This window comes from Pelophylax lessonae (assembly GCF_965119305.1).
Source record: "Pelophylax lessonae genome assembly, chromosome: 4".
NCBI lineage: Eukaryota > Metazoa > Chordata > Amphibia > Anura > Ranidae > Pelophylax > Pelophylax lessonae.
The window spans coordinates 566,125,014-566,151,724 of record NC_138771.1 but is presented as its reverse complement, the minus strand read 5'-3'; the positions used below and the strand labels follow the sequence as shown (position 1 = coordinate 566,151,724).

The 26,711-nt window shown below is 46.8% G+C and overlaps 1 protein-coding gene across 2 annotated transcripts in view; it reads right to left on the bottom strand.

The window, feature by feature from the left end:
• Positions 1-17,747, bottom strand: part of BMP1 (bone morphogenetic protein 1) — a 216,461-nt gene extending 198,714 nt beyond the window's left edge. The window contains exon 1 of one of the 2 annotated variants that reach the window (XM_082255772.1): positions 17,515-17,747. In XM_082255772.1, the coding sequence (XP_082111898.1) occupies positions 17,515-17,668 (154 nt within the window). In that variant the 5' untranslated portion in view covers positions 17,669-17,747. The remainder of the gene's footprint in view (positions 1-17,514) is intronic. The other variant, XM_082255771.1, reaches the window with a different exon arrangement.
• Positions 17,748-26,711: the final 8,964 nt, after the last annotated feature.

The following is a 26,711-nucleotide window of genomic DNA, read 5'->3' as shown; positions in this document are numbered from 1 at the left end:
AAAAAGCCTTCTGTGTGCAGAAGCCCCCCTAATACTTACCAGAGCCCATCTCTGTCCAGCGATGTTGCAGGAGACACTTCTCATTGGCTGAGATGGCAGTGCAGCACCATTGGCTCCTGTTGCTGTCAATTAAATTCAGTGAGCCAATGAGAGGAGAGAGAGAGAGATGAGGCGGGGCAAGGCTACAGCTCTGTGTCTGAATGGATACAGGGGGCTGTGCCTCGGCTCAGGTGCCCCCACAGCAAGCTGCTTGCTGTGGGGGCACTCAACAGGAGGGAGGGGCCAGAGAGCTTAATAGGGACTCCAGATGAGGAGGATTGGGGCTGCTCTGTGCAAACCCATTACACAGAGCAGGTAAGTATAACATGTTTGTTATCTTTAACAAAAAAATGTAAGAACAATAGACATGTCTAAATATTCCCTACCCTATAACATTTCTTCAGATTTTTAAGATCAGGTCCACTTTAACTAACCACTGACTGCTGAAGTTAGCCTGTCCTTATCCTGAAATGGCTGACACTGTCAAAGCTTAGACTTAATGCTGAACAGCAAATAATAAATTGTGAAATACCTCAGAGCCCTGTGAGGGAAGAGAAATATTACATATATATGTGAATGTATTAATGACTTATTTTCTGAAGGCAACTTGCATGTTTGGTGTAATGGTCCTACACGCTGTAGGGCCTCATACACACAGGCTTCACCTTGTATAGGAGCAGTGAGTACAGCAAGCGTTTACAAAGCATTTCCAAAGCTAGCAGCCGGTCATTTTAAGAGCCGGTTCACACTGAGGCGATCCGACTTCGAGGGGCGACTTCGGCACGACTTGCAGGGACTTCACATAATGGAAGTCTATGCAAGTCGCTCCCAGGTCGCCCCAAACTAGTCTAGGACCCTTTTTCTAAGTCGGAGCGACTTGTGTCGCTCCTATTAGAACAGGTCCTGTACTACTCAATGGCGAGCAACCGACCGCGACTTGTCAGGCTGACAAGTCGCGCTAGTCTGAATGGGGTCTAAATCAAGCTTCCAGCAGGATTTTGGAAAGCATTATTGGAAACTTAAAGTGATTGTAAAGTCTAGGTTTTTTTTTTCTATTTAAGTAACAAACATTATACTTGCCTCCTCTGTGCAGTTGTTTTTGCACAGGGCAGCCCGGATTCTCCTCTTCCCGAGTCCCTGGCTGGAGCTCTTAGCCCCTCCCTCCTGTATGGGGGCACTAGAGCCGAGTCACAGCTTCATGTATCCATTCAGACATGGAGCTGCCGTTTGGCCCCGACCCTCTATCTCCTGGATTGGCTAAATTTGATTGACAGCAGTAGGAGCCAATTGCGCCGCTGCTGTGTGTCAGCCAATCAGGAGAGAGAGTCATGGACGACTGAGGCACTCGTGGACATCGCTGGAGAGAGAGAGAGAGAGGGCTCAGGTAAGTATTAGAGGGGCTGAGGGGGTTGCTGCACACAGAAGGCTTTTTATCCTAATGCATAGAATGACTTTACTACTTCTTTAACCACTTGCCGACCGCTCACATGGAGCTCTACTGCGGCAAAGCGGCTCGTTATCGTCCAGCACCGCAGACCTACTTCGCTGGACTCCTCCCTTTGTGGGCGCCGCCGGAGGCTCGCTCCCGCTGTATTCAGACACAGGGGGAGTCGGTGATCACCGCTGCTCTTCCCCGATCGAGTGAGGAGTTCCGCCCGCTTGTGTAAACAAAGCGGGCGGATCTCCTATGTGACATGCAGGGAGAGATTACAGGATTCAGCATAGCTGAACCTGCGATCTGTGCCTGTGTCACTCAGTCCCCTCCCCCCCCACACGTCAGTAAGCACCAGGCATATATTTAACCCCTTGATCACCAATAAAGTTAACCCCTTCCATGCCAGTGTCATTACAGTAACAGTGCATATTTATAGCACTGATTACTGTAGTAATGTCACTGGTACCCCCAAAAGTGTCAAAAATGTCAGTTTTTGCGATCTGTCCGCCGCAATGTCGCAGTCCCACAAAAAAAAAATAAATAAATAAAAAAAAATTAAAAAATGACAAATTTCCCGTAGTTAGTAGCTGCGATAACTTTTGCCCAAACCAATCAAAATACGCTTATTGTGATTTTTTTTACCAAAAATATGTAGCAGAAAGTAAATTGGCCTAAAATGTTAAAATATTTTGATTTTTACATTTTTTGGGGGGGAATTTCATATAAAAAAAAAAAAAGTGAAAAATATTGTTATTTTTTCAAAATTGTTGCTCTTTTTTTGTTTATAGCGCAAAAAAAAAAAAAAAAAAAAAAAAAAAAAAAAAAAAAAAAAAAAAAAAATCGCACAGGTGATCAAATACCACCAAAAGAAAGCTCTGTTTGTGGGGGGAAAAAAAAGGACATAAATTTAATTTGGGTACAGCGTCGCACGAATGCACAATTGTCCATTAAATCAACGCAGTGCCCAATTGCAAAATATGGCCTGGTCAGGAATGGGGTAAAATCTTCTGGTCTTAAAGCGGTTAAAATTCGCTCATTGAGAATTTTTTTTGTCAGAGACATGTAGCTAAATACATTTTGGCCTAAATATATGACAAGAATTGAATATATTGGATATTTTTTAACTGTCAAAGTAGAAAAATATTGTTATTTTTTCTAAATTGTCGCTCTTTTTTTATTAATATCACAAAAAATGAAAAGCGCAGAGGTGATCAAAGGCACTGATAGAAGTCACAAGATTGCTATATACCATTGATAGGAAAAGGTATTTAGCAGTTTAGATTTACTAAAATACTTGCATTTCCATGTTCTGTGTACTGTGGGAGACCAGATATAATGAATACAGGGTCCTGGGTTTAATAAAACTTTAATTCTAATTCACTAACTTTGTGATCCTGGGACTCCTACCAGACAGCAGTGACCAGTCCTTGACCACAACTGATGGAGCACAGCTTGAAGAGGATACTCTGCTTGTTCATATTTGTCAGCACATGTGCACTGCGCAATACCCAATTGGTTCCTACCATTCTCATTTTAAGTGTAGCTGTACAGATGATTACTGAAGGGTATAAAGAAAAAATGTAGCTACTTGTACTATGTTCTTTTAAAATACTCATAGGCCTCGTTTACACTGGTATACTTAGGCATATGCCTATATGAGGCCCTTGTTTGCTTGTATGGGAATGTACAGGTGTTCTGTGTATCCCTATGCAGGCAGTCCATTTCAAAATTTCCCAACAAACTTACCAGATAGCATGCAAAAAAAATAAATAAAATAAAAATAGACTGTGTCTAATAATTCATGTTAAAACCAAAAGTTTAGTTGCACACATTTGCAAATTATGGAAGCCACAGTACCTATGCCACGGCTCCTCTGTACATTGCGGTTCAGTACGAGATTCATCTAGACCAGGGGTCTCCAAACTGCGGCCCGGGGGCCAGATGCGGCCCTTTGCTTGCCTTTATCTAGCCCTTGGGGCACTATTTATCCCACTGATATGGGGCACTATTCTGCCCTCTGATACTAAAAATGGGGCATAATTCCTGCCACTGGCACCAACAATGGGGCACTATTCCTCCCTCTTATACCAAAGCTGGGGCACTGTTTATTCCCACTGATGCTTAGAAAATGTTCTATTCCCGCTGGCGGCAGTCCGGCCCCCCTAAAGTCTGAAGGAGAGTAAATTAGCCCCTTGTTAAAAAAGTTTGGAGACCCCTGATCTAGACCTATACCTGCCCACATTTCTTTTCCACTTCAACAAATTCACCGAAAAGAACTACAAGAACTCTTTACTGATAAACCTCAAATACTGGCAGGGCATGCGTGTCGATGCCAGCATTATGGAAACAAACTCACCCACCAACTATGGTTATGTGGTTCCATAGGATGAACAATGCCATGTTGATAGAACCTATCTATATCTTCCCTATATGATAAAAATGATCAATTCCAAGCCACATTATAACCCTTGTACAGCTTTACCTTCTCTCAAGGATACTGGAAAGTACTGGGGTCTTAATAATGCAGTTGGTACAGGACACTATGTGGAGGCCAAGTGTGGCTCAACTCGCCTTCCTTCCCTTTCCTTACACCCCCATCAACCATTCCCTTCCCCTACCCTCCACTTACGCTCTTTCCCAACCAAGCATCTCTATCTACACCACCCTATTATTTTTTCTCCCACCTGTCTTCTTAACAGACAAATACTTCCAGAAAATGTGGTTCTTGAATGAAACCCAAAAAGGCAATCGCCTTGGTTACCTCCAAAATGACCAGATCAGATATGAATTGTAACCAATTCATTGGTCTATAAGCGAGCCGTACTATCTGAACCTTGACCAATATTCATATGTCGTTTTCTTTGATATATTTATATTTAAAGAAAAATATATTATATTATATGAATAAAAAATGTAATAAAATGCACAAGTGCATGAAATACCGTCCCCCAGCAAATAAATGTTTACCCATCTGAAGCCCCCATTTATTCATTATTATTTTTTTAAACTTACCTCTTCTCTGTAGAAACCCTTTGCTGAAGTCTGGTGACATCATCTACCAGCGTCTCAATTCTCAGCTACTTGCAAAGAATGGAGGGGGAGTCTGCAAGGCACCCTACATGACCTAGCCATGGCCCACAGAGCCAAGAGGGCAATTAGGGGGTGGATCCCCCAGTGCGCAGCTAGCCAGCTCAGGGGATCCATCTACTGAATAGGAAATGCTGCAATTACATCAGTTTGCAGGCTGATTAAATATAACCATAAAACAACAGTGCACTAATCTGAAGAACATTGAAGTTTGTAAACATACTTTGAGGATCCCCACACATTTACCCCCTTGAATTCTGTGACACGTAGTCGCTATGCCCTGTGAGTAGGCACTGCTGTGTCACACATTTCACAGAGCCAGCCTTCTGAATTGCAGAAGTGCTGAGAGGAGGAATTTCAGGAGGCGGAGTCAATACAGGAATCACCGCTTGCAGGCAGCAAGATACCATGGGATATGTAGGCCTTAGAAATCAAAACTAAAAACAGCAGATGAGAAGCTGCAAAGCATGCAGGGAATCCAGGAAGGTGTAGAAAGAGATGCCAGGCAGCAATCACAACATGAAAGGAAATGTTTTAAGTAAGCTTATATTGGATTGTCATGTATTGTTTATTACAATGTTGATAATATAAAATGAGAAAGTGTACACTGTGGCCAAAGATCCCCTTTAAATTACATCTTTATATCTTTTTATAATTCAGCAATAAGCCGTAACCAGCAGTACTTGGGCTTTTGTATAGCAAGCCCTACTAACACCACATCAGCAGGCACACATGCCAGGGACAACTGGTATAAAGTACATTATGTGTGACTGCACATACATATTACATACTACATATGTGTCCTGCACATAATTACTGCTACTCACAAAAACCCTGCTGCATCTCCCGGGCAATAAGGGAAACCTGCCCAACAAAACCTAGACAGCAAAATATAAGCAGTTTTGACTCTTCCCTACTCTATCCAAAGCAAAAAAATGAATAGTTTTGCCTATAAGCAGAAAATAACCCGGGGGGGGGGGGGGGGGTGGCGCAGCAGTCATCTTGTTTCTTTAGAGAAAGATTCCCTTTAACACTGGATCTGTTGTATTCCAGTAAGGCCCTTGACATGGGTGTTCCAGCAATCTGTTTTTAACTAGTCTACATTGTATCCCTCTGGGTGGCTGGATGTGCAGGTCTCTTCAGGTTCATCCTATACGTGCAATAGGTTTGCGTCCAGGTCCCCTTTTACTGACCTAACCAGATGAAGGTGGACATAGGTGGCCAGATGTACACAAATGTGCTTGCCCCTATAGTGAATACTTTGGTCCCTTTTCATTCCCTTCTCTTATTTGCTACTTTTGGTTAATTAAAAATACCTTGAGCCTATCAGACACCGCATGTGATTTGTATAAGAATCGCACAGCATTCCTGTCCACATCACATGCAATGTCTGTGCAGTGCGATTTAAGCCAGCATTTTGTATGGCTCAAATCACATCCGCACCAAAATGGTGAAGGACCCTTTTATTTTCGCGCACATGAATCACATCGCATGGGTGTTTACACCAATGAAAGGCGATTGTGGCAGTGGCAATGTGCTTTCCAACGGTTTCAGGGTGTTAATCCAACATTGAAACCCGCAGCAGTTCGCATAGATGCCGTGCGATTGCAATGCGGCGCGGGAAATGCACAGGATTTGCTGTGTTTCCCACATTGCATAAGTTTGAACCAGGGCTCAAAGCCATTTTGTTACATCCGTTGGACATGGAGATACCGCCAGATAGCTTACTGTGTTTGCCTCTGCTGACTTACCAGTTTTTAGCTCCCTTGATGAACTACAGAACATCTCTCCACTAGGTTATGAAAATGAGGATGGGTGGGTCTGTAGTCCTACACACTTTGGAGTCTATTTATACAAAAAAAAAAAAAAAAATTGTTGGCCGAATGTCACAAGCACTCACCTAGCTGTGACGAATTCTGACCATATTTTGCTTAATACGTTGTTTTTCTATGATCAGCAGTTCATAACGGGGCATGTTTTCTGAAATAACTCAATCAGGAAAAATTATAGCTCCTAGATGGAGCTGAAAATCATAGGAAATCAACCAATTAAGCAGAACATGGTCAGAATTGGTCAAGGTTGCAAAGCGCTGCACAAATTGTTGGCGCTATTTAAATCCTGGATGATAATAAGAATGGCTGGGTGAATGCCTATGATGATATTTATTATTATCTTTTTATAAATAGACTGCTTTCTACCATAGGGTGACAGCGCTACCCCGTCATGGATAGAATGAGTGAGCGTTTCCACCCTAGGACAAGCAGTGTTACTGGCAGGATCAACAGGTAAAAATGAAGAGAAAAAGCGTGAAGAAAAATTAATGCAGCCACTACATCTAAGAACTGATAAACTGCCTAGTTTTATGTTTTGTTTAATAACACTAAATTCCTGTGCTCTTTGCTGACTTATCAGTTCTAGCTCCATCAGGGGACTACAGAACAGTTTTGCTCTATGTTAAGAAGAGGATAGGGGTAGGTGTTCTATAGTCCTAAACCCTTCCTTATCTAGGGTGACAACTCTGCGCTGTCATAAGAGCCCATTCACACCAGGTGAGGTAGGACTGTTGAGCCCACTGGAATACAAGGCCTTGTCTTCGACCTTACCTATTCCCACCACTACCTTGCGGTGGTCTGTGCTGAAATAAGTATGGCATGAATTACTTTTCTCTGTGCAGCGTGACGCAGCAGCCAATAATGAAATGTCACTGTGTGAGGTTTCAATAAAGTTCAGCAGCATCCTACACCATCACACCAGCAGCTGCAGTCTAACACAAGCAGAACTAAACCCTCCTATCACTTTCAGCCAAGGAAGCCGCCATCTTGGTCTCCGTTTCATCCTCTGCTGCCAGGATGCTGCACAGGTGATCATTTATGACACCAGACATTTGATTGTTTGACAGTTTGGTTGAGAGCACAACCAATGTGACCGTTACATTCCTGGCATGTGCCATGAATGGAACGTTTTTTTTGACACTGTTAAATTGATGGGTTGGGTTTGGTTCTGCTCTAAGGCTGCATTCACATGTCAGCGTATGGATCGCGGGCATAATCGCCACGATTCCGCCCGCGATCTGGAAATCATTGCAAATCGCGGGACGCCTGTGCGTTGCCCGTGATTTGCAATAGCACCCCAAACGCTGAGCGATGTTGCCGCGATTTCCGCCTGCCGAATCGCGGTAACATCGCGCAAAAAAAAAACCGCGGGACGCAATACGCTCCAAAGAAGCTCTTGTACTTTTTTGGGCGTAATGCGTCCCGCAATTTTCTTTTTGCGGGATGTTACCGCGATTCGGCAGGCGGAAATCGCGGCAACATCACTCAGCGTTTGGGGTGCTATTGCAAATCACGGGCAACGCACAGGCGTCCCGCGATTTGCAATGATTTCCATATCGCGGACGGAATCGCTGTGATTCTACCCGCAATCCATACGCTGACATGTGAATGCAGCCTAAGGCTCGGCTCACACTGGGGAGACCTGTCAGGCAACTTAGTCCCCCAACAATTCGCGCCCTATTCAGTGCAATTTAACTGTTCTAAGTGGAACTTAAAGTAGAATGATAGGTAAAACTTTTGTTTCATTTTGGATAGAGTAATGAAATGGGTCATAATTGCTGTCAGATTGTTTTTTGCCATCTGTGTCCCATTGCGGAGATTTCCCTTTCACTTCCCATTCCGAAACAAAACAGGAAGTGAGAGGAAATCCCTGTAAATTAAGGGGATTTCCTTGGGGACCCCCAGGTCATTAGAACTAGTGTCCCAATTGAAAGATTTTCCCTCTATTACTTTTCTGGGGACAACACAAAATTTGTGATTTTGTTTTGCTTTCAATTTTTAATGGTAAACAGGATAAATAGAGAGGGTGAATCTCCTTAACGGGGGTGGAGACAGCAATAAATACTGACAAGAATTCTAATCTCTCTGCGTTCTATCCAAAACTAAAAAAAAAAAAAAAAGAAGTTTTGCCCTTAGTTATACTTTAAGCCACTCCGACCGAAGTCACCCTAATGTAGTGCAAGAACCTTTTTCTGAGTGACTTGCGTTGACTTCTGTTAAAAGAAGTCTTTTGCAAGGCACGATGAAGTTGCGCTGTGCAACACAGCTTCAAAGTCGGGCAACTTTGAAGCCACGCTAGTGTGAACCAAGACTGAATAGTGTATAGTGAGGAAGCCTTCCCAGAAGAAGTGTATTACTCCTCTCAGGGTCAAAAGGTACTCTAAAAATAAAAAAGGAAAAAAAAAAACAGAACAATAGAAAACGAATGCAGCCCCAACATCGAAGGACTGGTAAACTGCATGTATGCTTCTTGCATTTAGTTACACTTTAAATTACCTAGATTTTGGTTTTTAGATAGTTACAGATTAGTTGAGGTTGAATAAAGACAACAGTCCATCCAGTCCACCCTGCGCAGGTGTGTGTGTGTGTCAGTGACGTATTCATTACCTATAACCCTGAATGTTGTGATCTTTGAGATGCACGTCAAGAGTCTTAAAAGTCGCTATACTCCCCGCAGTTGCCACCAATTGTGGAAGAGAGTTCCACAATCTTACCACCCTTACAGTGAAAACCCCTTGGCAGCTTAAGGTTAAACCGCCTCTCCTCTAATCTCATTGTATGGCCACGTGTCGTCTTACACTCCTTGAGAGCCCGTTCACACTGGGGCGACCTGTCAGGCAACCTGGTCGCCTGACAGGTCGCCTTCCGACTTAGAAAAAGGGTCCGGAGCTTCTTTGGGGCGACCTGCATTGACTTCAATGATATGAAGTCCGTGCCGGCCGCTCCGAGGTTGCGGTGCGAGCAGCGAGCTGCGACTTCACAGGTCGCCCCGGGAAGTAGCGTCGCCCCAGTGTGAACGGGGTCTGAGAGTAAATATTTTTTTTTCCTATGCTTAGATCACCATTGAGGTATTTGTAAAATCGCTATCATGTCTCCTCTTAGACGTATTTTCTCCAGGGAAAATACATTAAGCGCTTGAAATCGCTCCTCATAATTAAGGTCCTCCAATTCCCTAATTAGTTTAGTTGCTCTTCATTGAACTCTCTCCAGTTCCAGCACATCCCTTCTGAGGATTGGCGACCAGAACTGAACAGAATAACACCATATGCACAGGAAAAGTCAAATCCAAAGACATATTGACAATAAAACTTTCCCCACGTCCAATTTGCGGGTGCCAAAACATTTTACACCAATGCTCACACATCAGAAACACCCAAGAGTGACGTGAATAAAGCTGTTAGTGCTGAGCTGGGGGGGGGGGGTCAGATTTAACACCACCACATGGCTTATAGTTACATCTTGTCGTGAACTCTGCTGGGATAGAGAAGGAGGGGAATAGTTCAGCGTTCTGCACAGAACAGAGCAGAGCTGCAATCATGTTTTTGGTGATGTGTCAGTGCTTGCAGTCTCCCGCTTTCCACACAAGACATCCTGCCGTGCAGCAGAACATAACAGAGCTCCGACAAATACAAAACGTGCAATTAGGAAAGAGTGTCCTGGATACTTTATAAAATTCTACAAATGTCAGTGCTTAGAACAGAATCATGTACATGTCAGGAATAGGTCTATAAATCTGTCACAGGAGGTGGCCAGTACTGAACGTAGCTCACCATTGCTGAGCCTAATAACATTTTTTTTGTGGTATGTGTGGAGCCTAATGGGGAATTCAGACTAATTCATTAGGACCAACTCCCTCGCTATTAACAGAAGAAGCCAATAGTCAGTACATGCTATTGGATTTTTTGTGACTATAGAATCTGCTACTTCAATCACAAGGTAGGTGGACCAGATAGGGAGGTAGTCTCTTATTCCCAATCCCATCAGGCTCTGCCCACTGTCACCATGCCCCCTACATCACTGTTTGCTAGGACGCCATAAGTGATGCAACCAACTACATCATGACAACCAATCTATTATCCCCTGCCAGCCCGGAGTTTCCTGTAATTATACAAATAAGGCCATTGCCATATTTCTGTAAATGGCATCAGCCAGCATATTTTGTTTACATTCAGCTTTTGGCCAGGGAATCTCCAGGCTAGAAGCTGACGAGTCACTGGTTGCTAGGAGGCAGGTGGCCACCAGTGTCCTAGCAACCCCCCAAGCCCTTTGTGGGAAGAGGTCAAATTTAAAGCACAGACATGGCCCACTATGATCACTTGCGCCCGTCTGTCTATAGTCCAATTTACAACAATCTGGTGGCCATTCCTATTGACTCTGTCCCAGCCAAACCATAACCTCTTAAAATAAGAAGTACAGCTAAAGCTCAATTGGCTGCACTTCTTCTGTGGATCACAGGAGTGCAGTTCGTTCTGCACTCCTATGACCCCTGTTCAGCAGACAGCAAGCTGGTCCAGGCTGGGGAAAGATCCCTACAACCTATACTTCTCTATAGGGGCACAGTTCACACCACATGCATCGAAAATGCATAGATAGTAGGTTATATGGTTTTCAATGGCATAGTTCACACCAGTGCAGTCAGTTCCAAAGCGTTTCAGTTCAAGGAAAAAAAAAAGAAAGAAGACATGATGCATTTTTTTTCTGCACTAGAATGTACTGGAATGCGGTAAAACGCATCAACAATGCCCCGGAACACATAAGTCCCTATTTAGGGTTACAAAAAAAAAAAAAGGAGGGAAAAAAAAAAAAAAACCATACTGGACCATATCAAAAAAGCGCCAAAAATGCGCATACAGAAAAGCATCAGGAATGCATCAGACTGCATCAGTGGCAGTAATAAAAAACTACCTGAATCTGTCGTACATGTCAGAGAAACTATCGCAATGCTTTTCCGATTTAGGTTCAGAAGTTTTTTTTTTTTTTTTTTAAAAAAGGGCTTACTGCCAGAAGAGTCTCCCAAATGCATGAATAAATTCCTCCCAAAAGGTTTTATGTAAATGAGATGTAGATAGGCCAGGACTGGATGTGTGTCTAGCAGTACCATCATATCAAAGCAAACGACTATACAGAGGATCATCCCAGGTAAGCTCACTTACACTTGCAGTTGGGGAAGGAACGAGGCGTTATAAAATGTCTGGTTGAGATGCATTTTTACGGCCCCACAAATGTGGCATGGAAAAAAAAAATACAAATGCACATGGTGAAGGTTTCAGGGGGTTAAAACAGGCAATAGGAAGGAGACACATCACCTCCCCACCGCCTGTCAAGCACCCTCTGAAAAGTTATTTACCGCAGATCGCTGTTTGAGCCCCATGCACTCAGCGTTTAACTGCAGGCAGGGGGTACAGGTAGGTGTGTGTGTGTGTAAAAGAGGAGTATGTGCAAACAAAGATGTGCAAGTAGCTGCGCTAACCAATACGTGAATTAATAATGACTCCAATCAACATAAAATATTCCAACACCACTGACAATGTGTACCAAAAATATGAAAAATAAAGTGTCCATTAATCCATTCCATGTCAAAAAACCTTGTGTATATGTAGCAGGTTTTCCAGGCCTGATGTGGGTCTGCCACTGTTACCGGTTACCTCTCCAGCCCATGTGAGCTGCGGCCCTGGGTGTAGAGACAGACATGGACAACTCCAGCATCTTGGTTTTGTTGTTTTATTGTAGATAAAGGGGATGGGAGAAGGGAATGAGTGGGATACTCCTTTAGGCTTCAACTATGTACACTTGGGACTTGGATCCTGAAAAATGCCAGTTGGCGCTTCCTTGACGCCAGCCAACCAGTGTTAATTTTGTCGACTAAAACGTTTTTGTCGACTAAATTAACACAATTTTAGTCTACTAAAATATGACTAAAACTAAAACAATTCAGATGACTAAAATAAGACTAAAACTAAAATGGCATTTTAGTCAAAAGACTAAAACTAAATCGAAATTTGCTGCCAAAATTAACACTGGTGCATGCTCAAAGCTTAATACCATAAATATAACATATTCGATTTTTCACTCCAGGACCAGCAGTAGTATATAATGAGTTTGGAAATTGTAGAGAAATGCTTAAATAATGCATTACAAATTACAATTGAACTACACCCATTCGATTATAGATGACTAAAATGAATTTTAGTTGACTAAAACTTAGGACGTTTTAGTCGACTAAAATGTACTGGAGTTTTAGTCGACTAAATACGACTAAAACATTTGCAGAAGACTAAAATGCCATTTTATTCCTAAGACTAAAACTAAATTGAAATTTGCTGCCAAAATTAACACTGCAGCCAACGCTCACTAACTCTGAGGATACACCGTAGCTTAATAGAAGTGCTGAATCCTTGACTTAAAGTCCAAAAGATCCAGGACTGTGGAATTGTAGAACCACCAACACTGTTACAGTGCAACAAGTCAATGAATACTTCCCTCCTGCCTTGCTCTGGCTTGAGGTAGTACGTTGTAGAACTGTAAATCCCAACTGGCACACTCTCTGTACAATTCAGCGCCCAATAGTAGGTGCCCCATTTAACCTTGAATCCGTTGGGGTTCACTGTCTATGTACCCCCCTCTAACTTCAGGGTCCTCAACCTTGGTACCCCCTTTCCGCTAGCTGGCACTGGATCTGGAGTGGTCCCCTTTAACTCTGGCAGACTCCCAGGGGAAATCCTCAGTACTCACGACCTGTGTAGGCTTTCCTGGGACTGAACCTCCACACCGGATCCCCTCAGCTCAACTCAGCACTCTCTGGATTCTCAGGCGACACCTCGAGACATCCTCTTTCCTTAGACAGGAGGAGAGACAGCTGCACTCTCCCTCCAGGGACTCTGCTCCTGCCAAAGACATTGTGTCATGTGCCACCCCCAACTTATACCCACTCCCAGAATCCTTTGCCGCACAATCTGACTTCTGGGGTAGTTACAAGCATGGATGTGTCCCCTGATTGGGTTTCCTCCACCGCCCTATGAGAAGCCTCTCACAGGTGCCAGTGGGGAGACTCCCCCCTTCAGCAGGCACACCTGGAAACCATGACACCCTGACTAAATAAATCACAGCCCTGCTGTTAGGCAGGCAAGGCCCACTATACCATTACCTAGCACCTACCCGTAGGGTGCTACACATAGTTTCTCATATGGTGATTACACCCAACTTTATCATGCCTATATCTCCCACCTTCCAAAATTCATACTCCTCAAATGGTGGTGCAGTATGGGCCTGATCAATATACACGTCTCCTAGGTATATGAAATGGCATTTCCCCGACAAGGTTCCAGGTATGTAAATTGGTCCCAGCTCTAGGCAATGACGTTCCACTGACCCCTTGTTCGCTCCAACAGGCTCCCCTCTCATGCACTCAAGTAATCAAAAAATAGCCATCATTGCGCAATATCCCATTCAGTTTAATTAAAAAAACACTCTGTAAAAAAATTTTACACTCACATGTAAAAGTGCCCTATGACGGGCACTAAAGCCCCGTACACACGTACCGATTGTCGGCCGTAAATATTCGGCCGCTGACCGATCGGCCAATTGTAGGCTTGTTAGTATGATGCTTCCGACGGCCGACAGCGCATTTTCGGCCGAACAGAATCTGTCGTGCAGACTTTAAAATATTTGTTGGCCGTCACCAGAACGGCCGATTGTTTGCCAGTCACTACAGATTTCGGCCGACAGACAGCAGATTAGCAAGACTGGGCATGCTCAGAGAAGAAAAAACACAGGGAAAGTTAACCATCACATGACATCACTTCTGCAGACAAAATTCGTGTGCAGTCTTTTGCAGTTTTCAACAGACATGACAGCCCTGGACAAAAGACGGCCGATCGTTCGGCCGATGATCAGTACGTGTGTACGGGGCTTAAGTCTACTCAGTTTCGATGCGGGTTGGGAACCAGAAGTAGCGCGGCTTGGAACGCACACTGGCTCAAATGGACATAGGGGCAGCCGCACAGGCTCAGTGGGCTGCTGGATAGACTTGGTGCCCGTCTTAGGGCACTTTTACATGCGAGTGTAAAATTTTTTAAAGGGTTTTTTTTTATAAAACTGAATGGGATATTGCGCAATGATGGCTATTTTTTGATTACATGAGAGGGGAGCAGGTTGGAGCAAACAAGGAGTCAGTGGAACGCCGTTGCATAGAGCTGGGACCGTTTTACATACCTGGAACCTTGTCAGTGGAATTCTGTTGCATATACCTGGGAGATGTTTATATTGATCAGGCCCACACTGCACTACCGTGGAGAGTATGAGTTTTGGAAGGTGGCGGATATAGGCATGATAAACTTGGGTGCAATCACCATATGAGCAACTATACACAAGGTTTTTTGGCACGGAATGGAATAATGGACACATTAAAAAAAAATATAAAAAATATTTTTGGTACACAATGTCAGTGGTGTTGGATTATTTAAATTTTATGTTGATTGGGGTCATTAATAATTCACGTAGAGGGTACAGGTTCCCCTATCCACTTCCACTGTTCACAGCCTGTTAAACTCTATGAGACTTCTTGTGTTCTGGGCATTTATCCCTGGGCGCTTACTGCCCTAAACATTTATACTGCTAATTGCACCATCCAGCCGCAACAACTGTCAAGCTTTGACAGGCTTCCTTCAGTGGGGCTGGATGGTGCTCTGCCCACAGCTCCATATACCAGGGCTCAGTGCCCAGTGTGCTTCGAGCCTTAGAGGGCACTTCAAGTGTAAATGAGCCCCTGCTTCTGGTAGACTTACAAGAGAGCAGAGGTTTGCTGGATGCTCTTTTTACCACCTGACCATAATACATAGAGAGCCGAGACTCCTAGTCAAACACATCAGTATGGCTGCACCTAATTAACCTAATTACAGCCCCTGTGGACTCCCAATCTGTGCAATATGCCAGTCTACAGCACAAAGATTAAGAACATTGCCTGGATTTCAAGCAATCCTTGTTGCCAGGGACACTTCACTGCTGTGACATGGACACTCCAATTACAACACAAAGATCAGAACATTAATACAATGACTGTTGACTTCGGTATTAAATACGAACATAAAAAGGTCCACAGAAAATGAGAAGTTGAAAGATGGTCATACACTAACAGGCTGAGATTTACTAAAGCTGGAAAATGCAAAATCTGGTGCAGCTCTGCAAAGAAACCAATCAGCTTCAAGGTTTGATTGTCAAACCTTAATTGAACAAGCTGAAGTTAGAACCTGATTGGCTACCATGCACAGCTGCATTAAATTCTCTGCGCACCAGCTTTAGTAAATCTCCTCCTCCTCCCATACAGTTGTAAGACAAAACTATGTGCAAATCATCACATCTGGAGGCTCGCATTCAAATTGCAGGCAATTCGCACTGCCATGTGAATCGCTGGTGGTGTCATTCCAAAGTTAATGACACTCCCAGATCAGTTTGCATATCGCAGTGTGAACTGACAGTTCGGACATAATTCGGATCTCATAGGTGTGAACCACCATGCGATCCGATTCTGCTGAGGACCCAAAAAAGTCCTGTGTGTGTTCCGTCCGAACCCAATGCAAATTCAGCCATACAATCTGTATGGCTGAACTCGCATCGCACAGACATCACATGTGATTTTCCAAGCAGTGCGCTCCGAATCACATGCGTTGTCTGTCAATGCTATAGTGTGAACCGAGACTTAATGTTCCTTTTATGTCTGCTAATATTGGATGTATCCGCTTTTGAGCGAATAGGGGATCCTTCAAAAGATCTGATCACTTATAGACTACCCCCCAAACACACACACACAAAAGGAGAGATTTCCTAGGACACATCCACCAAACCTGCAGCTCAGTTACAGCTAGTAACGTGAGAAGTGTGGAGAGATCCAGAGTAACAGTGCATGTCCCCGCCATGTGTGTACAGAGATCCAGAGTAACAGTGCATGTCCCTGCCATGTGTGTACAGAGATCCAGAGAAACAGTGCATGTCCCCGCCATGTGTGTGCAGAGATCCAGAGTAACAGTGCATGTCCCCACCATGTGTGTGGAGAGATCCAGAGTAACAGTGCATGTCCCCGCCATGTGTGTACAGAGATCCAGAGTAATAGTGCATGTCCCCGCCATGTGTGTACAGAGATCCAGAGTAACAGTGCATGTCCCCGCTATGTGTGTACAGAGATCCAGAGTAACAGTGCATGTCCCCGCCATGTGTGTACAGAGATCCAGAGTAACAGTGCATGTCCCCGCCATGTGTGTACAGAGATCCAGAGTAACAGTGCATGTTCCCGCCATGTGTGTACAGAGATCCAGAGTAACAGTGCATGTTCCCGCCATGTGTGTGCAGAGATCCAGAGTAACAGTGCATGTTCCCGCCATGTGTGTACAGAGATCCAGAGTAACAGTGCATGTCCCCGCCATGTGTGTACAGAGATCCAGAGTAACAGAGGACAGTGTACACATCATGTCCTATTCTACACAAATCCAGAGTAACAGTGCATGTCCCCGCTATGTGTGTACAGAGACCCAGGGTAACAGTGCATGTCCCCGCTATGTGTGTAGAGATCCAGAGTAACAGTGCATGTCCCCGCCATGTGTGTACAGAGATCCAGAGTAACAGAGGACAATGTACACATCATGTCCTATTCTACACAAATCCAGAGTAACAGTGCATGACCCACTATGTGTACACAGATCCACAGTGCATAAAAAGGACAGTGCATATCCCACTATGTGTACACAGAGATACAAAGTGACAGAGTGTAGGGGTGTCCTCCTATATGTGTACACAGAGATACATAGTGACAGTGGAAGTGTTCCTATGTGCTGGATACAGAGTAGAGTACTGTGTGTACACAGAGATATAAAGTGACAGGGTGTAGGGATATGCTGGATACACAGAGATACAAAGTGACAGAGTGACAGAGATATAAAGTGACAGAGTGTAGGGATATGCTGGATACACTGAGATACAAAGTGACAGAGTCCACCTCCTGCACACACAGATACACAGAGGGTCGAATATACATAAATAATAATAATATGAAAGTTTGGGTGTAAAGTTGCTCCCTTCCCCCTCCGCTCCCCCCTCCTCCACCTCCTCCCCGGTCGGCTCTCCCCCTCTCACCAGCCTTGCAGGGGTCCTTGTATTCGATGTGTTCCTCCGGCTCGTCCAGCTCCGGGTACAGGTCGGGGTAATCGTCCTCCCCCAGCGGAATAACCCCGGGCAGGAGGAACAGCAGCCATAGGAGGAGCGGAGGAGCTCTGCCTGTCCAGGGCATCCCGGCGGCGGCGGTGGAGCAGTGCTGGTGTGGGCTCCTCTGCTCTCCTCTTTTTGGGATGTGATGTCTCCGAGAGGCGGGCTCGCTGCAGATCAGCCCCCTCTACAGCCCGGCCGGGGGATATCATTGTGTCCTGGTGGAGGGGAGGGGGAGGAGAGAGCACCTCTCACCTCGGAGATTTGGGGGGCTGCAGAACATTGCACAGCCGTCCCTACGCCATGGACACCCAAGTGTATGCAGAGCATCACTCCTCTTCCTCTGTATGCAGGGCATCACTCCTCTTCCCATGTATGCAGAGCATCACTCCTCTTCCCATGTATGCAGAGCATCACTCCTCTTCCCCTGTATGCAGGGCATCACTCCTCTTCCCATGTATGCAGAGCATCACTCCTCTTCCCATGTATGCAGAGCATCACTCCTCTTCCCCTGTATGCGGAGCATCACTCCTCTTCCCCTGTATGCAGAGCATCACTCCTCTTCCCCTGTATGCAGGGCATCACTCCTCTTCCCCTGTATGCAGAGCATCACTCCTCTTCCCCTGTATGCAGTGCATCACTCCTCTTCCCCTGTATGCAGTGCATCACTCCTCTTCCATGTATGCAGAACATCACTCCTCTTCCCCTGTATGCAGTGCATCACTTCTCTTCCCCTGTATGCAGAGCATCACTCCTCACCATGATTGTACTCATGAGTAAGCAGAGCATCACTTCTGTTCCTCACTCTACCCATGTGTAGGTACCAAGCATCACTCCTAACCCTGACTACTTATGTTATGCAGAGCATCACTCCTCACCCTGACTCTACTCATATTATACAGAGCATCACTCCTCACCCTGACTCTACTCAGGTGTATACAGAACATCACTCTTCCCCCCTGACTTCCCAGGTGTTGGTACAGAGTATCACTCCTCTGCAGAAATATATTCACTAGTGTGCAGAAAATCAATCCTCTACCTGACCCTATGTAGGTGTACACAGTCATTCCTTTCTCTTACTCTACTCAGAAGTATACAGAGCATCCCTTCTCTCACTGACTTTACTTGGGTGCATTCAGAGCATCACTTCCCACCCTGGCTTTCCCTGGGTGCATGCAGAGCATCACTTCCTTCCCTGGCCTTTCCTGGGTGCATTCAGAGCATCACTTCCCACCCTAGATTTATCTGGGTGTATGCAGAGCATCACTTCCCACCCTAGCTTTATCTGGGTGCATGCAGAGCATCACTTCCTTCCCTGACCTTTCCTGGGTGCATTCAGAGCATCACTTCCTTCTCTGACTTTACCTGGGTGCATTCAGAGCATCACTTCCCACCCTAGCTTTATCTGGGTGCATGCAAAGCATCCCTTCCCTCCTTGGCTTTACCAGGGTGCATGCAGAGCGTCACTTTTGTCACTGACTGTACCTGGGTGCATGCAGAGCATTACTTTCCTCCCTGGCTTTATCTTGGTGCATGCAGAGCATTACTTCAGTCCCTGACTTTACCTGAGTGCATGCAGAGCATCACTTCCATCCCTGACCTTACCTGGGTGCATGCAGAACATCGCTTCCTTCCCTGACCTTACCTGGGTGCATGCAGAGCATCACTTCTGTCCCTGACCTTACCTGGGTGCATGCAGAGCATCACTTCCCTCTCTTACTTTTATGTAGGTGCATGCAGAGTATCTCTTCCTTCCTGGATTTACTTTACTTTTACACTGAGGTGCTCTGAGGGAGGAAGGAAAGCTGGGGGGGGGGGGCTTTAAGGGAGAGAGGAAGGAAAGCTGGGGGGCTATGAGGGAGATAGGAAAGCTGGGGGGGCTCTGAGGGAGAGAGGGAGGAAAGCTGGGGGGGGCTCTGAGGGAGGGAGGAGGGAAAGCTTGGGGGTTCTGAGGGAGGGAAGAAAGCTGGGGGGCTCTGAGGGAGGGAGGAAGGAAAGCTGGGGGGGTCCTGAGGGAGGGAAGAAAGCTGGGGGGATCTGAGGGAGGGAGGGAGGAAGGAAAGCTGGGGGGTCCTGAGGGAGGGAAGAAAGCTGGGGGATCTGAGGGAGGGAGGAAGGAAAGCTGGGGGGTTCTGAGGGAGGAAAGTAAGCTGGGGGGCTCTGAGGGAGGGAGGAAGGAAAGCTGGGGGGTCCTGAGGGAGGGAAGAAAGCTGGGGGGATCTGAGGGAGGGAGGAAGGAAAGCTGGGGGGTTCTGAGGGAGGAAGGAAAGCTGGGGGGATCTGAGGGAGGGAGGAAGGAAAGCTGGGGGGTTCTGAGGGAGGAAGGAAAGCTGGGGAGTTCTGAGGGAGGGAGGAAGGAAAGATGGGGGGTTCTGAGGGAGGGAAGAAGGCTAAGGGACTCTGAGGGAGGGAGGAAAGCTGGTGGGCTCTGAGGGAGGAATTAAATCTGGGGGGGGGGGCTTTAAGGGAGAGAGGAAGGAAAGCTGGGGGGTTCTGAGGGAGGGAGGCTGAGGAGGGGGGTCAGGAGGCTGAGGGGCTCTGGTGGAGGAAAGTGGGGGACTCTAAAGGGAGGGAAGAAAGAAGGCTGGGGGCTCTGAGGGAGGGAGAAAAGCTGGGACTCTGAGGTGGGGGGGGGGAAAGAAAAGCTGTGGGGCTCTGAGGGAGGGAGAAAGAAAAGCTGGGGGCCTCTGAGGGAGGGAGGAAGAAAAGCTGGGTGCGTCTGAGGGAGGGAGGAAGAAAAGCTGGGTGCCTCTGAGGGAGAGAGGAAGGAAAGCTGGGGCCTCTGAGGGAGAGAGGAAGGAAAGCTGGTGCCTCTGAGAGAGAGAGGAGGAAAAGCTGGGGGGCCACTGAGGGAGAGAGGAAGGAAAGCTGGGGCCTCTGAGAGAGAGAGGAAGAAAAGCTGGGGGGCCACTGAGGGAGGGAGGAAGAAAAACTGGGGGCCTCTGAGGCAGGGAGAGGCAGGGAGGAAGGAAAGCTGGTTGCCTCTGAGGAGGGGGGTCAGGAGGCTGAGGGACTCTGGTGGAGGAAAGTGGGGGACTCTGAGGGAGGAAGAGAAGAAGGCTAGGGGCGGGAGAAAGAAGAAAATCTGGGGGTTTAGAGGGAGGAAAGAAGGCTGGGGGGCTCTGAGGGAGGGAGGAAGGCTGGGAAACTCTAAGGGGGAGGAAGACTGGGGAATTCTGAGGGGGGAGGAAGGAAGACTAAGGGGTCCCAAGTAAGGAAGGCTGAGGAGCTCTGAGGGAGGAAGCTAAGCTGGGGGGCTCTGAGGGGGAGGAAGAAAAGATGAGGGCCTCTAAAGGAGAGAGGAAGAAAAGCTGGGGCCTCTGAGGGAGGGAGGAAAAAAGCTGGGGGCCTCTGAGGGAGGGAGGGAGGGAGGGAGAGAGGCTGAGGAGGGGGGTCAGGAGGCTGAGGGACTCTGGTGGAGGAAAGTGGGGGACTCTGAGGGAGGAAGGGAAGAAGGCTAGGGGCTCTGGAGGAGGGAGAAGGAAGCTAAGCTGGGGGGCTCTGAGGGGGGAGGAAGGCTGGGGGCTCTGAGAGAGGAAGGCTAAGGGTCCCCAAGGAAGAAAGACTGAAGGGCTCAGAGGGAGGGAGGCTGGGTGGACTCGGAAGGGGGGAGGAAGGAAGACTAAGGGGCCCTGAGAAAGGAAGACAGGGGTTCTGAGGGAGGACAAGGGCCATTGGGGGTGGCTGAGGGAGGGGGTTGTTAGGTGGGTGGAAGGCTGAGTACCTCTTGAAGGGTTTTTACCAGAAAAGGCAATCTTTGGGGCTGAGTTTCTCCCCCACCCTTCATGAACTTACAGTTTAGACCTCCTTCCAGCACCAGCTCAGGAATGAAGGCAGCGTCTCTGCTCATGTCATATGCCACCTAAAGGGACAGACAGGAAGAAGGGCAGTTCTCCCTGCTTCCCAGTGGGCATTATTCAGAGAGTCTGCTCTTAGTGGGCACTCCTCTGCCCACAGTAGGCAGCCATTATAAAGAGGATAAACCATTATCCAGCAGCTAACCTTGATTCTTGCTTTGCCTGATGGGAGTGCCGCTTGATCCTGTCCCAGTCAGCAGGCAGATAGAGAACTGAGCCCGTGCCCCCGAGATCCAGTGTCCAAACCAAGGAGCCCGCATCCCTGGGAAAAAAGCTGGAAAGTGACCAGGTGTATGTATCATAGGGTTACAACACTCCCTGTCCTGTCCCTGAGTAGTGCTCTATTGTTGTCACCTTGTCACACGAGCTTCCAATAGAAACTACAAGTGGTCATTTAAATATACATTATGCAGTCATAGTCCTCTGTGACCACCATCAGGAAGTCTGATCTGAGAATTGATATTCAGCCATCACTGAAGTGGCTGCAAGAAATCACCTCCTTTTTTTTATTTTGTTGACACCTTACCCTACCCGCAACCCACTGTACATGCTGTCATATTCCAAGAGACTATTCACATGTTACATGGTGAAACAGCATTGGTCAACAGGCTATGGGCTTGTGTCAAAGGCATCAGTTTGAAATTCTTCTGAGATCCTTTAGAATTCAATGACAAATGCATTTGACCTGCAGTTTATTCTTTCTGACCTGCTTCAAGTGGGTTTTGCATTCTCTTGAACATGTAGAGCAGGGGTGTCAAACTCAATTTTATCGCGGGTTGCATCAGCAATATGGTCGCCCTCAGAGGGCCGGTTCTATCTGTAGCCCACCACTATCAAAAGTCAAGAGCCCCTACCCTCCCTTACATCACAGTGAATCCCCTTTACCATGTGCTGCTGCTGGAAAGAAGCTGGAGGCAGAGATGGGAAGCAGCAACCGCTGGGTCTGGAGGAGGGCTGGAGTCAGCTGCCGGAGACTGCTGAATGCTGAGACCAATGGAGGCAGAGGGGGGGAGGGGGGGTGCTGCGGCTGCACAGAGAGATGCAGGATCTGTAGGAGGAGTTGTGCCCTCCTCTCTGCTGCCAACTACTGAGTTGGGGGGGGGGTCCTCTCTGCAGTTGCAGGGGGAAGCACAGGATCTGGCAAAGGAATTCTGTCCATCTGCTGAGACAAGGTGGGGGCAGAAATGAGGGAGATGCAGCAGCTGCAGGAGAGGTGCAAGGGCCACATGAAATGGCCTGGAGGGCTGGATTCGGCCCACGGCCCTGTGTTTGACACCTGTGATGTTGAGTGATGCAAAATCCACCTGAAGTGAATTAAAGGCTGTCGACAAAGGCTCTTAGGCCCTGATCACACCTAGGCATAGCAGAAACACACAAAAACACGCTAAAATGTGGAACACGATTGTGGTGACATTATTTCTTAACCACTTAAGCCCTGGAGGATTTGGCTGCTGAAAGACCAGGGGGTATTTTGCAATTCGGCACTGCATAACTTTAACGGACAATTGCGCGGTCGTGCGACGCTGTACCTAAACGAATTGGACGTCATTTTTTTCCCACAAACAGAGCTTTCTTTTTAATTAGTCCCTAATTTGGGACTTTTTAGGCACAAGATTTTTCAGAAAATATTTTTAAATGTTCAAGAAATTGGTTTAATTAAATACACAATGTCAAAAAGATTAAAAACAGCAAGCAGCAATCAATAGCAAGTAGTACAACCGTATCTGTTCCAGAACCTGAAACCCAACATGTTTCAAAAAAACTTTTTCTTCTTCAGGGGTGGTTCTTTGACAATGCTAGGGTTGAACTTGTGTTGAATCTATGATGCTTGCAATGCACGTTAAAATCAAATCGGTTAACCGTGATTGGGACTGGCAGCATCTTTCTCCTTTTAGGAATCAGAAACACATCCCATCCTATGTTAGATGAAATGACGGATATAGCCAGGTGGATGTCCTTATAGTGTGGGCAACTGAAGTCCAAGTAGGTGGACGCCAAAGCTGTATTCAAATTGCAGAAATGCTTTTAGCAAGGAACATCATATATTCAACAGTATCACGGCCTCCACCCTATTCAACAGTCTATTATACGCAAAACGCAATCTGCTGTGGGGAAAAAAAACCTCTGACCCTTTCCAAAAATGCATAGATGTGAACTTGTAACATAGGAAACCATGTTAAATAGACTGTAATGTGTTTTTGCAAAAAGCAATAAAAAACGCATAGGTCGGCAGACGGTTGTGCCACGGGGGCCAACTGGCTACTCTGCCGTCCCCCCTTCTTCCGGTGATCGACAGCCCTGATTTCTCGCCGGGGATTGACTGCCCTGGATTTCGGTCTCTGAAGGACGCCGGACTCAGCCAAGCTCGCCACTTTGTGCGGAATAAGGAGTGGATCTCTAGATCCCTCCTTCACTCCGATGTTACCTTCTCTGTGCTGTCCTTCTGAAGCAGGTCCAACTTTTCCATTTTTTGCAGTCTCTGCCTTCGGCACATCTGTTCACCAGACGTCTCACCTACTTTGAGGAGCTCTGCTCAGACCCATCTCCTCTGCGGGACACTATCTCCATGGTTTACAGAGCTCTGGTAACGCCTGAGGCACCATTCCGTCCTCCGTACATTGCGCGTTGGGAGAGGGATCTCGGCCTGACCTTCACAGATCACCATGTCGAACGCCTACTGTTCTTCACATACAAAACTTCAATATGCTCTCGTTACCAGGAGGTGGGATACAAATGCTTAACCCGGTGGCATTACACCCTGTCACGGCTTCGTCGGATGTTCCCGACCTGTACTGACGTGTGCTGGAGATGCGGTGAGGAGGTGGGGACGTACCTTCACGTCTTCTGGTCCTGCAAACGGCTGCAGCCCTTCTGGACTTCGGTGCTTCGCATCGCTCAAAAATTCACAGATCATCCCCTTGTGATGGATCCGGCCCTCCTCCTTCCTTACCATCACGAGTTTCCGAGGGCGTCGTATCGGAAATCAATCCTACCGCTTCTGTTCACAGCGGCGAAAAGCTGCATCCCCCCTCTTTGGAAACAGACTTGGCCCCCCACTGTGGCCATGTGGCTCCATAAAGTGAAATGCATCAATGAAATGGAAGACCTGGTGGCGACGGAACACGGAGATAGAGAAAATTTTTTGAAGCGCTGGTACTACTGGCATGAATTCACATTCACGGCGGAATACCGTGATCTATTGATCTGATGGCGTAGGTGGTGTCGGGCCGGGCGGTCCCCCCCTCCTTCTCCTCCCCTTCCCCGTCCAGTCACCCTTCTGCTCCCCCCTTTTCTGTTCCCCCCCGTTTCTTTCCTCTCTCCCCTCTATTCTACTGATTCTAATCTGCCTTGTCTCTGGATGACGCGGATTGGACTTTCTCTCTTTGTTTCCTCGCTCACTTCTGGATTTACCTTCTAGGCGTGTTTATTTAGTTCTCTGTTCGCTCCTCTTCCTGAAGGGAATACCTATATCGTTCCCCTCAGCGGCCGCTGAGCAGTCGAGTGACTGTCTGGGTGATGCCCCCCACGCACCTGTAGCCGGCCAGGTGATAGATGCCGGTGAGTGCTGGGAATTGCTTACGGACGGTCCTTACACCCAATGTCATATTTTGCATTATGTATCTCTCTGTGGCGGGCTCTCAGGGGTTAACACAGGTATACTAAGTTATTTTATGATATCCATCTTCATGTTCCAGTTCCTTGTCAGCACGATATCTTATTTCATGTTATTCAACTGTTGGATATGTATTTTCTATTTTCTCTCGATGTCATTCAATGTATTCCTCTGTGGAATTTGTCATATGCCTTTTATATTTTCTTCAATAAATGAATTAAAAAAAAAAAAAACGCATAGGTATGACCCAAGCCCTAAAGATATGTATTTCCTGTTAAAGCGTAGCTCTACCCAAAAGGGGAAGTTCAGCTTTAAGCACTACTCCCCCTAAATATGTTACATTTGGCATGTCATTTTTTTTGGGGGGGCGGACAGGCACCTAGTTTTGACAAGTACCTGATCCCACTTCCGCTCGAGCCGCCTTGGTGGCTCGAGCAGAAGTTCTCTTCACCTCCTCCCTCCTTGCAATTTTCTTGGACATGTCACAGGTCCCAGAAGATTGTCCGACCGATGGGGAGGCATGTGCAGATGGCACCCAGCTGTAGAGCCGCAAGCTGTCACAGACGGGTGCCCACACTTTCAATGCAGGCCCTGCGGAGAGGAGAGGAAGATAACTGAGGCTTGGGGCGACTGCATTGCTGGACCGTGGGACAGGTGAGTGTGCACTTTTTGTAGCTTCTGATTTGTAATAAACATAAAAAATCAGTGGAACTATGCTTTAAGTTCATATGTTAGACATTTAGATATTTATTGAAGAGGAGCTCGAGCCACCCATTAAAAAAATAAAAGTCAGCAGCTACAAAAAGTGTAGCTGCTGACATTTATAAAACAGCCACTCACCTGTCCCACGGCTCAGCGGTGCACTTGGTCCAGCTATCTTCATCCTCTGTCCTCCCTCGGCTGTGCCAGCAGCCAGCATCTTCACTATGGGCACCCGGCTGTGACAGCTTGCGCATTATGAATGGTGGATGCAGTCTTCTGGGGCCTGCCAGTGTCCCAGCCAGAAGCCTGCAGGGGGAGGAAGGAAAACTTCCATTGCCGAGAAGCAGGTACCTGTCAAAAAATCAAGTACCTGCTCCCCTCCCCCCCAAAAGTGCCAATTGTGCAAGAGGAGTGAGGGACGAGGCCCTACCCTAAAGCGGAACTTCACCTTTTGGGTGGAGTTCCACTTTAACTCTCATGGAGACCAACGTATCATTCCTAATAATGATTCCATCTCTCAGTAGGCGTGTCAGCTTTCTTCAAGCATCATCCATGTTCAGCATCTGGGATTCTGGCTCAAGGATAACATAGACTTGTAAATGTCAGTGCATGCATAGTACTCGTGGAGCCCAATTCAAGGCTCATCTCCCTGGCAAACCTTGCCCCCCTTGTCCTCCCTGAAGGCCCCAGTGTGTAATGTTTGCTTTTTTTTATACTTTTCTTTTCCAGATGTCTCAAGACTGGTTACGTGACAAGAAGGGTCCTCTTACTCGTTGGATTGTCTCCTGGCACTGGCTAATCTTCCATGATGCAGAGAGTGGCGATGATGTGATCACAACAGTACCATTCTCTGCAACATTGTATTTGAGATCTCTTTGATGCTCCCTCAGGGACCAGTCATGGCACCTTGCACTCACATGACGCCCTCAGTCTCCTGGGTTGAATGAAGCTGGGCA